The 12,155-nt window shown below is 37.5% G+C and overlaps 1 protein-coding gene across 1 annotated transcript in view; it reads left to right on the top strand.

Moving 5' to 3' along the window:
* Nucleotides 1-12,155, top strand: part of MOV10L1 (Mov10 RISC complex RNA helicase like 1) — a 49,355-nt gene that overhangs the window by 23,320 nt on the left and 13,880 nt on the right. Inside the window, exons 14-23 of the mRNA XM_009318774.1 lie at nt 609-667; nt 1,199-1,314; nt 4,999-5,029; nt 6,212-6,390; nt 6,899-7,045; nt 7,743-7,864; nt 8,687-8,786; nt 9,221-9,385; nt 10,867-11,040; nt 11,814-11,963. Coding sequence (XP_009317049.1) covers nt 609-667; nt 1,199-1,314; nt 4,999-5,029; nt 6,212-6,390; nt 6,899-7,045; nt 7,743-7,864; nt 8,687-8,786; nt 9,221-9,385; nt 10,867-11,040; nt 11,814-11,963 — 1,243 coding nt within the window. The remainder of the gene's footprint in view (nt 1-608; nt 668-1,198; nt 1,315-4,998; nt 5,030-6,211; nt 6,391-6,898; nt 7,046-7,742; nt 7,865-8,686; nt 8,787-9,220; nt 9,386-10,866; nt 11,041-11,813; nt 11,964-12,155) is intronic.

A 12,155-nucleotide genomic window follows, 5' to 3' on the forward strand; every position in this document is an offset into this window, starting at 1 on the left:
TGCCGCTACATTCATTGGTAAAAGACTGCAACTGTAGTCACTATGTACAAAGAATTCTTGTCTTCAGCCTCTCTAAATGATTGCACCAATGCCAGGCAGTGAAATGGTGGGGGGGGTTGGTGACGTGGGGTGTTCTGTTTTGGGGCTTTTTTCTTGTTTTTTTAAGAAAAAAATATACCAATATAGCTGCAAGACTGCAAAAGAAATTGCTGATGTTAACCACCCATCCTTTTTTACTTTTGTTTTATTCATGGGATGTTATTATCTGTATATAGTTGCTCAATCTTCCCTGTAAAATCAACTTTGCAGAGAACTTCCTTGAAAGACTATCTAAGTCTGGAACACCAGGCCATCTTTGTCTCATGGAAGAGCTAGAAAATACATATATGAATGTTATTCATAGCAAAGGTGTTGACTGACACTTCTGCAGCATATTTCTCAAGAGATGCTTCTTTAAAAAAAAAAAAAAGTGTTTTTATATAAAACTCCTATTTTTATGTGTACTGATGCATAGTGAAAAATACTGGGTACCTTGTAAGTGTATGCTGTTTTAGTTTATGGAAATGTAAGCTTTTACTTTAATCTACAAATTTTTATTCTGATAATAGGATTACTAGCAGGCGATGCCAGTTGGCAGTTGAGCAAGCTATTTGCCTGGGTGAAAAAGGTACACTTCAGTTGACTTAAGCTGTCTAGAGGAATTTGTGGGGAGTCTTGTGTTTTTATATTGCTTTCACATCAGGGCGTACTGAGAAGAATGCGTTGTAGTTTGTTCTTAGAGGAGTTTTCTGTAACTTTAAAAAAAAAAAACAACCTCTGAATCTAGAGTAGGTGTCATCAGAATGATTTAATCTGTTGGCCATCACAGGGGAGAGGAGTGGAAACAAACTTTTGTGAACTGTTTGAGCCAATAAGAACTGTAGAAATCATACTGTTATAATAATAGCACGTGAAATGGCAGTGTTTTGTGTTACCTCAGAATTTATTAAACAGCACCGATTTCCTGTTTTATGGTTGAGTAGAATGATCCATATGTACTTCACACAGGTCTTTACCACTTTTACATTAGTTCTAATAAACCAGTTTTGGCAACTCAGAGAAAGCTGATGTATCAGCAGTAATGTAATCAGTGAAACATGCAAAGTGTTTGTGTGGCTTTCAAATTTCTCTGCTTTCTCTTTGTCCTCTAAATTTGAAGTGTTATTTCCGGAACGGCTTGTCTTAGAATCACCACAAGCTATCAAGACCCAGAATACTACTGAGTATTGTGTTGTTGATGATGGCCTTGAACGATGTTCCCAGCAGGAAAGTAAGGTATCTATTCTGTAAATGTTCCTTAAAATGCTGAATACCATTCAAACTGGTAACAGATATGTACTGTACAGCTATTGTTAGAAAGGATTTGCATAATGGAGTATCAAAGAATCAAAGTTGTATTCTGCTACTTTCTGATGACAGAAGTTTTTGTTTGCTGCCTGAGGACAGGGAGTTTTATGATAACTGATGCTATTAAGCTAACACTCCCATCTCAAATGGAAAGTGCTTATAAAAAAACCTGTATGATTATAATTGGAATTTTCAGATTTGCCTTAGGCTAGTTTTCATAGCTACTGTTGAGTAGATACTTAAGTCCTGTTACTGTGGCAGGAAACAATTTTATGATAGAAGGTAATCATTCTGTTTTGAGTAGATTTACCCAGGTTTCTTAACTGCTAGTTAATTATACAGAGAAAATACAGAAATCTTAGGACTTCAGAAGGTTACCTAGTCCTCCTTCCTATTTGAAGCAGGACTGTAACCAACACTAAATCAAGTCAGCTTGAGGGAGGTGGAGGGTGGGTGTTTATTTTTGTCTAGAGGTTCCACAGCTTCTGCATAACCTGTGCTTCACCACCTTTCCACTCAAGATTTTTCTTCCTAATTCCCAGTATTCCTTCCACCTGCAACTTGTGGATGTGGTCCCTTGTTATATCATAAGTGACTACAAAGAAGAGTGTGTCTCTTTTTTTTTTTTTTTTTGTAACTCTGATTTGTCATTATGAGCTATTAGACTGTCTCTTCATCTCCTCACGACCAAACTAAAAATCCAAGCTCTCAGGCTCTCCAGTTCATAACAAGAACATGATATTGGCTCGTATACAGTTCTAGCATCCACAGTAACCTAGGATCCTGAAAAGGGCGTTATATCACAAGTGCCTACAAAGAAGAGTGTCTCTCACTTTTTTTGTAACTCTGATCTGTCATCATGGGCTATTAGACTGTCTCTTCATCTCCTCATGACCAAACTACAAATCCAAGCTCGCAGCCTCTCCAGTTCATAACAAGAACATGATATTGGCTCGTATACAGTTCTAGCATCCACAGTAACCTAGGATCCTGAAAAGGGCCTGAGGATTACTACTCAGCCGGTGGGTTCTCAGCCTGTCTTGGTTCAAACAGTTATTCAGTCCCAGGTGTGGAGCTTTCTACTTCTTAATGAATTTCATGAGTTCTCTGTTGGCTCTGTTGCCAAGTTTCTCATGGTCCCTCTGAACTGAAGATGCACCATCAGGCATTGGAGGTATGACTCCTGACTGTGTTGTCTGCAAATTTGTCAAGGATGTTATTTGGTCTTGTCCTAGTCATTGAAGATACTGAATAATATTGGTCCCAACAGCAACCCTGGGGTTCTTAGCTTTTGACCAACTTCCAGCTGAGTATCACACTATTGATGAATACTCTTTAAGCCCAGTAGTTCAGTCAATTTTCAACTTGTCTAACTGTCTGTTGATCTAGCTAATATGTCTTCAGGCTACAAATAAGAATGATGTGGTAAGTAAACCATTTCAAAAGCCTTGCTGAAGTCAAGGAGTATTGCAATGACTGCTTTTCTTTTGTCCATGTAATAGTCTGTCCACATAATAGTCTCTTCTTCATAAAGGAAAATCAGGTTGGTCATGAAAGGTCTACCCCTTGGTTTAGCCATGTTGACTATTCCTGGTCTCCCTTTTTTCCAATCATGTGAAGGACATGAAATCAAGAAGGATGTGCTCCGTGATATTCCTAGGGACTGGGCTGACAAGCTATAGTTCCCCAGATCTTCCTTGTCTGTCTTAAACTGGAGCAATATTAGCTTTTTCTTGCTGTCAGAGGCATTCCCTGCTTGTCATGATTATTTTCTATTGTAGATAATAGGCAGCAGTGTCCACAATTGTATCAGCATGGTGAATCACATCTACCCTATCTAGTGTCTCTAAGCAGTTTGTAGTATGGTCCTCCCCTTCTGTTACTTGTCCCTTTCCTTCCCATATTGTTACTTTGCACAGGAGTCTGGAGGCCTGCATGTGAGGCAGAAAGGGCATTGAGTTCTTTCCCATATCATCCATCAATAAACTGTCTTCTCTCATCCATCTTTGAGCCTCCATGATCCCTGAACTGTCTCTCTTCCACCACAACATTTGCTAAATCCCTTCTTATTACTCTGTTCTTGCCACATTTTAGCTTCAGCTGTACTTTGATCTCTTTGACCTTCCTGATTTTGTCCAACTGTCCAAGCAGTGTTTTTATCTTTTGCCTGTCCTTGTTTCTGCTTATAATAAGCTTTTTATGAATTCATCAAGAAGCTACAAGCTTAGCTAAGTAGGCCTTCTATTGAAATTCCTGACGATCTTGTGCAACAGGATGGTTTTCTTATGATCTCTCAATAAGCAACTCTTAGCTCTCCTGGGCATCTTTTTCCCCATATGGTAGCTTCCCAGAGGATTTTGCCTGGTGATTTCTTACAGAAACTGACGTTTGCTCTAGAAGGGCCAGAATTCTGGCTCTGCTGCTTTACCTTCTTAGCCTTCCTCCAATCTTGCAGTCTCTGCAAAAAAAGCTGGTATATGGACACATGCTCTCTCCTGTATTTGAGCAGCAAGTCTAGTAGAGTGTTATTTCTGATCAGTATGTCGGCCATTTACGTTAGGAAGCTGTCACCAACTCAGTCTAGAAATTCTAGGCGTTGCCTGGGTGAATTGCAACAGGTGTGTGAATGATTGAAATCTCCAGGAAGCTGCACAACCTGTGATCAGGACACTGATGCCAATTGTTTGTCAGAAGTCTCATCCATGTTGTCTTCCTTCTGGCAGGGATTTGTTACAGACCACCAGACAATATTGCTGCTGTTCCATCCTCCTGTGGTAACAACTCAGACATGTCTCTGGTTTTGCAGTTAATTATGTGCAGTCAAGGAGCTCCTGCACATAGGCCAAGAGCTGTGCTGGTGAGAGCAGCAGCACAGTTATTGTTCTGCAAGATGCCTGCTTCTACTGGGGCCTTTCTGTTTGACTAGAAGGATGGTGGAAAACATCACACCTCATGCTTACCCCAGATCTATATGATCCTCCCCTTGATCTATTCAAGGTGTCACTAGTACCCACATGGGTAAGCAGCAAAGCGAGTAGTCAGAAGGACTAGATGAGCCTTGCAGTCTTTCCATGACATCATGGCTCTGAGGAAGCAGCAAACATCTCTGGATGATACCTCTGTCCTGTACAAGGAGGAGTGATCAATCTCTAACACTCATCGCTTCACTGGATTAGGATCAGTGTTATTAAGATGATTGAGGCATCTGGTCCAGAACCTTGCAAACACCACATTCCCTACAAGCAGTTTTCTCCCACGCTGCAATCTGAAAGAGGCATCATCTTGCTTAGTGGTATGGAATGTGAACGTTAGCTTTTGTGGAAGGAAACAAGTTACTCAGCCATAGCTTCAAAATCCTCATCTCAGCCTGCAAAGTATTTGTGAAATAAATGTTTAATGTTCACATAAGCCAAACTTTTAGAAGTCTTACATTTAAGGTGGGAATTGCTAGCACCTTCTTCTACTACTCTATCTTTCTGTCTTCACAGTAGGTATTCTATTTAATGGGATAATGCTATTTAATGAGAAAAACTAAAACCTAGCAACTTCAAAAGTGTTAGTGAAGATAGTTGCCAGGTTATAAATTCATTTATCTTCACTTGCTGTTTTCAGGTCAAAAAACTGCAGAACAAACAGGCAAAATGCATGGCATCGAGGGAGATGAACATAACAGATGTGATGAGAGTAGCTGCGCAAACAAGCCAACTTGGTATACTTTAATACTTTATATTCAAGTATAGACAGTTCAGGATTGCAATCACTTCAGTAAACCAGGGCTGAGTAAGATACCTTTTAGATGTCCTTATGCTCTGTCTTTTAAAGGCAAATTATAGAACAGTACTAGCAGGAAGTTTCATTGGAGTCTTTCTGTGGATTACTTAAACATCTCTAGTTCATAGAATCATAGAATGGTTTGGGCGGAAGGGACCTTAAAGATCATCTAGTTCCAACCCCCCTGCCATGGGCAGGGACACCTTCCACTAGACCAGGTTGGTCAAAGCCCTGTCCAGCCTGGCCTTGAACATATCCAGGGAGGGGGTGGCAAACGTCTAGTGATATATTTTGTACTCAATAAATTATCATTTCCCAGTTGTTTGCTGGAATATTTTTGGTCATGTTCAAAGTTTCCAATTTGTTACTAGGATGCTGTGTCTCACCCTTGGGATAGCTACATTTTAGCAAAGATACTAAAACTTCAGAAAAGTTTTCAGAAAGCCCAGATCATTCCTATTCTTTTCTGGAAAGTATGACTTTAAATATCAGTGTATCAATATTAGTTGCCAAAGAGGGTGATTTTATCACTTTGTAGCGATAGGATGCCTAAAGAAATAGGGAATGGATTACCTAGAATGCACTTCTGTCCAACAGTTAATAAGATTCTGCTGTGGAAAGCTAAAGCTAGACTAATTCAGAGAGGATTAAGAAAAAAATTTCAGTAGTCATGACTTAATACTGGTTACCTAGTAGTGGTATTATCACCAAAGTACCAGTTACTGAAAGTTACTGAAATTTTGCTATTCTAGGACAAAAAAGTGAGCTTGATGCTAAAATTACTGAATAGAGTTTTTACAGATTGTTGGGTTATGTAATCATAGTCCTTTTCTGGCCTTCAATTTTATTGAAGATCCAATACACTTCTGAAACATTAATGGCTTATTTTCTACATGCTATTCTGTGAAATCAGAATTTTTGAGAAATTCATGAGTTATTACCACGTAAGGAAAACGAAAATTTTTTGAAGCATAATGTGAATTGGAATTGCTTTAATCTATGTATGTTAAAAATATTTATGTGGAGTTTTAATATATGCTTATCTTGATTATAGTTGGTAAAACTGTGACACTTAAAGAGAGAGCTGGTGAATTTTTCAATCCTATGCTGAATGAGCAACAGAAACTGGCAGTGAAAAGGATACTGAGTGGCGAGTGTCGTCCAACACCTTATGTTCTCTTTGGACCACCAGGAACTGGAAAAACATTAACAGTAATTGAAGCTATTTTACAGGTAATGGTGGATGACAAATCAGTCATCTCTAACCTTTTCAGTGTTGGAACACTTACAGTAATTCTGTAAGTACCATGGTATTTTTTTCCCAAGGAGTTTTCAAAATACTCTTTTTAAGATAATTTTCTATAGCTCCGTGAAAGAGGAAAGACTTGATATGAATTTAACAAAATTTCTGAATAGCTTATTTTCAAGTCATCTTGTCTTTGTCTTTAAAGCCTTAGTGAACAGTATCTAACTTGTGATTCCAGTAGTGCATAATATATTCATGAAGCACAGGTACACATTAATATGATAACCATTAATTAATTCTGCTGTCGGTACACTCAGTTTGAGAGTACTTAGTCATGACTGTCAAGACTAGTGTTATTGAACTGCAAAAGGATGAATGAGTGTAGTGTGTATGCAAAACTTTTCTGGATTCTGTATTCAGTGAAATAAAACAGGCATATCTGGGCTACGGCTACTTCTCTAATCTTTTTTTAATGTCCATCTTCTTTTAATATAGATACATTATACTCTACCAGATAGTCGAATTTTGGTTTGTGCGCCATCAAATGCTGCAACAGATCTGATTTGCTTGCGGCTGCATCAAAGCAATCTGTTAAAACCAGGAGCTATGGTCCGAGTTAATGCTAGCTTCAGATCAGCAGAGGTAAATGTTATAGATATCTGCCAGTTAATATTTCCATTTTAATATTTTGATCTTAAAATACTGATTTAGTAATGTAACTGTCGGTGGTTGTTAGGCTTGTTAGACTTGTTTAGAGTCCAAAGTATGAACATATTACTTCAGCTTTTCCAGAAGATTAACCAGAAAATGTTGATCATAGTCCTTAATTTGATTGTATGAGCATAAAATCTTAATCTCTTTCCTGCAGTGCTTAACTCCACAAGCAGCACATACATATTGGTGGGATTTTTAATGTGGTAAGATGCTTTGACTCACAAAGCAATCCTAAAATCTGTTACTGAAGTCAAGCCTTTGTCTCCAAATTAAGACTACTTACACAGAAAAGTAAGCAAGTAGAATTGTCACTCTCACACAGTACACGCACATTGTGTATGCATTTTATATATATGTGTATATTTATATACATACATATGTATGTATATGAAACATCCATATGTTCAATTTTGATCCTTACAATAAAGAAAACACTGATGTCTTGCATATGTATTACTTTGTTTAGGCAAATTAATGAAGAATACATTTCGGTGTGAGAATAGGTCTAAATATAAGTGTTTTGCTCAGCTTCTAAAATAGTTTTCCGTGGGCTTTTTTATTCAAATTAAAACATTTAGTTTTAGAGCAGTATTTTGTTTTACAAAATACGTTTTTGTTTCTGCAGCAAATTGATGACATGGTGAAACCTTACTGCAAAGATGGTGATGATATTCGGAAGGCATCATGGTTCAGGATAATAATTACAACGTGCAGCAGCGCAGGAATGTTTTATCAAACAGAAATACGGTAGAGTACTATAGATAGGAATATCACTGAGATAGCTGGATGCTACAAAACCCAGAGCTTTTAGATACCTTCTGTACTGTAACTTGAGCTGTTTTAATACAGTTTATTGCATGTGCCTCTACTTGGAAATTGTCTTCCTAGCAAACCACTTGGTTTTAGTAATGTTTCAGCAGAGACTTTCTCCATGGTAAATTTAAGAATTATCTTGAATAACGTTAAAAATTTTTGACACAATAACTTCTTCTCCACTACCAGTGGGAGCCTTGGAAATAACGTTGCTGTTGACAATCATTTTGGCTCAAAATGATTGTCACACTAAAAATTATATTGTATTTGTTCTTTATCAAGTCACCTTTACTAACTGTCAACAACCACCATGTCAAGTGCTGTTAACTAAAGATTCCTCTGATTTTGATTTTAAAGGGACACACTGAAGCGTAACTGGCTTGAGTTGTTTGGTAGAAACAAAGCCTGGAGATTGTCTTTGCTACACCAAGTGCATTGTTCTAATTAAATAGCTGAAGGAAATTGAGGAAAGTTTTTCTAAGTGTCTTAACCTTGGTATAAACAATGCTTTAATTAAGATAAGCAGTGATTGTGTATATCGGAGTATGTGAGTGAGATCAAAGATGACTGATTTAAGTTACTGGGTTGTCTTTTCTATATTCTGTGTTGGAAAATATCTATGTTTACTCTGTGTGTGTGGAGTTGCCTGGCACACTTGACAAAGAAGTTAACAGAATTGCTGAGGTCAACCACAGGGTGGCAGAATGAACTAATCTGAAAACAGCCCTGTTTTGGGTTCATGTTATTTAATTCTAGGCTTGGACACTTCACTCATGTGATTCTGGATGAGGCAGGGCAAGCAAGTGAACCAGAGAGCCTGATTCCTATTGGGTTGATTTCAGAAGCTAATGGACAGGTAGTTCTCTTAGCATCACTTCCTGAAAGGAAGAAAGTCTTGGTTTACTGTTTTTATTTTTGCGAATGATGTAGGATGCAGCAGCTATTTCCTGGTAATGAGTATGGAATTCTGAGTATTTGTAATAAATCTTATTCATGCACAATATCCATTTCCTAAACAAGTTAGTTTACATCTAAAACAAGTCTACATTGGTAGGACAGGATTAAGTGTGTGGAAGATGTCAAAATAAAAACATACTTCCTTAGTTTAAGACAACAATGTACTTCTGTCCTGGGCCTAACCCTTCCTTGCAAACAGATTAGATGTTTGGAGGAAAGCAGAATACTTGATATAAATTGACCTTTGAATTCTGAAGTGTGTATGTTGTTATTGAAACTACATTTTTTTAATAACTTTTAATACAAGATGGATTTTTTTAATTGCATATACAGATAGTTCTTGTTGGAGATCCAAAGCAGTTAGGGCCAGTAATAAAATCTAAAATTGCACTGGCTTTTGGATTAAATATGTCCTTGCTGGAAAGACTGACATCAAGGGAGATATATCTGAGAGATGAGGATGCTTTTAGTGCCTATGGAGCATACAATCCTTTGTTGGTGAGTAAAACTACAATTTTAAATAACTTTTTTCCATCTAAATCAAAAAAGGAGAAACTGTGGTTCCTGCTGTTTCCTTACCACCTTTTTGCTCCCTGATGCTTAGTGATAAGTCTAGCTTGAGCATTAGTTCTCTAGGAAAGCTTGGTTATTTTGAATATATACTCTGAATAGCAAGGCTGCTGAGCTCTCCAGCATGTCAAAACCTTTCTTTGAAGGGGTTCTCTATTCTTAAGCAGAGTAATTAAAATATGGTGCACAAAGCAGAATTCTAAATAATGGCTTAACGTTCCCTTCTATCTCCATTGTCCACGTTTACCATAACCTCATAACTTAATTTTCCACAAATGAACAAGTAAAACTTCTATTTTTAACATAAAAAGACAAACAAAGCCGCCTCTTTAAACATAAAGATTAATTTTGCAAATATCATGTTTCAGGAAGGGAAAAAAGAAACTGTTCCTCTTTCTTTATCACATCTTCGCTGAAGGATAGCTTCCCAAAACTCTTGTATGGTGAAGTACCTGATGTCTGTGTTAAGTGGCAGAGGTAGCATAGTACATAAACAAGCACAGATGTTTCAGCTGATTTAAATTATTGTCTGAATCTGAAATATAGGGCTAAAGTTAAACTTACTAAGATGCCTTCCCATTCTCGTGGTAATATACTTTGAAGAATCAAACTGAGAGCAAAAGATGACTAGATGGCCAGGTAAGCAGAGGAGGGAGGAAATCTGATGGCAGGCTTAAGGGGGAAAGCGGGGGTGTTTGGCCCTAGGCTTTAGGTTGGGTTCAGCCTACTGAAAAACCTGTCACGCTTCCTCCTAAAATCTGCTATGGCAAAATTTCATCGTTGTGTTCCTTATACAATGCTTAAAGAGAATTGGCATAGTGAGAGAGCAGGAAGTGTGAGGGCTTTAAGGATACCATTGGACTTGAGTATTATATGTTAGTCTCTTTACAGGACATATTTTTTTCAAGCTGGTTATTACTGACTGGAATGTTTCCTTAAGGCCATTCTTTCATTTAAAGACAAATACATTTCTAGTTTCTAAGGCCAGCTTCTATCAGCTGTTCTGGTGCTCCCTTTCTGCCTGTCAAGACTTCCTCAAAAAAACAGGTTACATCCATGGAAACCCCATGAAAAGAATCTGACTCTCTTAAAGAGAATGTGCCTATAGATCAAACTTTTCAAGAAACTGGAGAATGACCAATTCATCTATCACGTAGATTCAGTTCCTTTTTTCTTTCTTTTTTCCTTTGGAGGGGAAAGAGATGGTCCTTGAAAAAAATGCTTTTATTTAGTATTTACTTATTGAAGATCACACCTGCAGTTTTTGCCTTTAATGCAGTTCTTTGGCAGCTTTAGAAAAGCTAAATGCTAGAAGATGGTAAGGTAGTATCTGCTTGGGAGCTGTGTACCATGAAGTCTGATGAATAATTATCTGTTTCAGTTACAGATTTTGGTTTTTGTCTTTGCAGATCACAAAACTCGTAAAGAACTACAGGTCACATTCTGCATTGCTTGCCTTGCCATCTAAATTGTTTTATCATAAGGAACTAGAAGTTTGTGCAGACACTTCAGTAGTAACTTCTTTGTTGCATTGGGGGAAGTTGCCCAGGAAGGGATTTCCATTAATTTTTCATGGAATAAGGGTATGTAAAATGTTCATATAGTGAAAGTATGAATAAGGAGGCCTGATAGAAGTTTGATGTTGTGGATGAGGTTTTTTTAGAATGAATTCTAGAAAGCACATGAAAAAAAGAAACTCTGTTTTGCAAGTACTGTGACTTCCTGACCATCTGGTTTTAGAAACAACTACTGAAGTCAAACATTTGTTAAGAACTTGAGCAGCTGCCCGTTGAAGTGTATTGCAGAGACATTTTGGTACACATTTAAATCACAGCAGATTGACCAAGATGGAGCTACAGTCAGCTGCCTTTAGATTGCTTTTGATAAGAGTTTGCTACATTAGAATGAATACAAGCCTCTAAAACCAGGGGATTATTAAGGCTTAAGTAGGCAGGGGAAGAAATAGTAGTTTGGAATAAAGTTTTTCTTTAGTCTTCCAACAAGTTAGTAAAAAGTGCTAATATCCACTGCTTGGAGAGGCTTGGTTTTGAACCCTTCTACCTTGCACAAAAGCAAGATACCAACTTGCTAACACGTTATTCTAAGTTGAGCTTTAACTCCTTTTTTTGTACACTTAAAATACTGTTGTCATACAAATTCTCCAGCTTAAAAAAACAATATAAAATGTTAGGTGATGCTTGTTCATTGGAAAGGGTGTATAGCAAAGAAGAAAAATTGTATGTAACATTACATCACATTTTTTTGCATTTAGGATGTATAAGAATAATCTATTAATAGATATGTAGTCACTTCTGCACCTGGTCTTCATCTTCTCATTTCCTTTCCCCTAATACAGGGCAATGAAAGACGTGAAAGTCACAGTCCTTCATGGTTTAATCCAACTGAAGCAGTTCAAGTAATGCAGTACTGTTGCCACCTTGCTAAAAATGAAAACACTGCAGTGTCAGTGACTGATATTGGAGTGATTACACCATACCGTAAACAGGTACAACTGATGTCTAAGAACTTCAGAGTTGCTGTATTTCATCTTGTGGTTTTACATTGTGGCTGTGGTTTGTTAAAGCCAGGAGGCATATCTCAAAACTTCATTGTTGTGTGTCACATTACACAGTGTATTATCAATCATTAATGATGTTTCCATTGAAATCTAAACCTAGAGAAAGACAGCAGTAATGGC

This window comes from Pygoscelis adeliae, unplaced genomic scaffold (genome assembly GCF_000699105.1).
Source record: "Pygoscelis adeliae isolate BGI_AS28 unplaced genomic scaffold, ASM69910v1 Scaffold12, whole genome shotgun sequence".
Lineage (NCBI taxonomy): Eukaryota > Metazoa > Chordata > Aves > Sphenisciformes > Spheniscidae > Pygoscelis > Pygoscelis adeliae.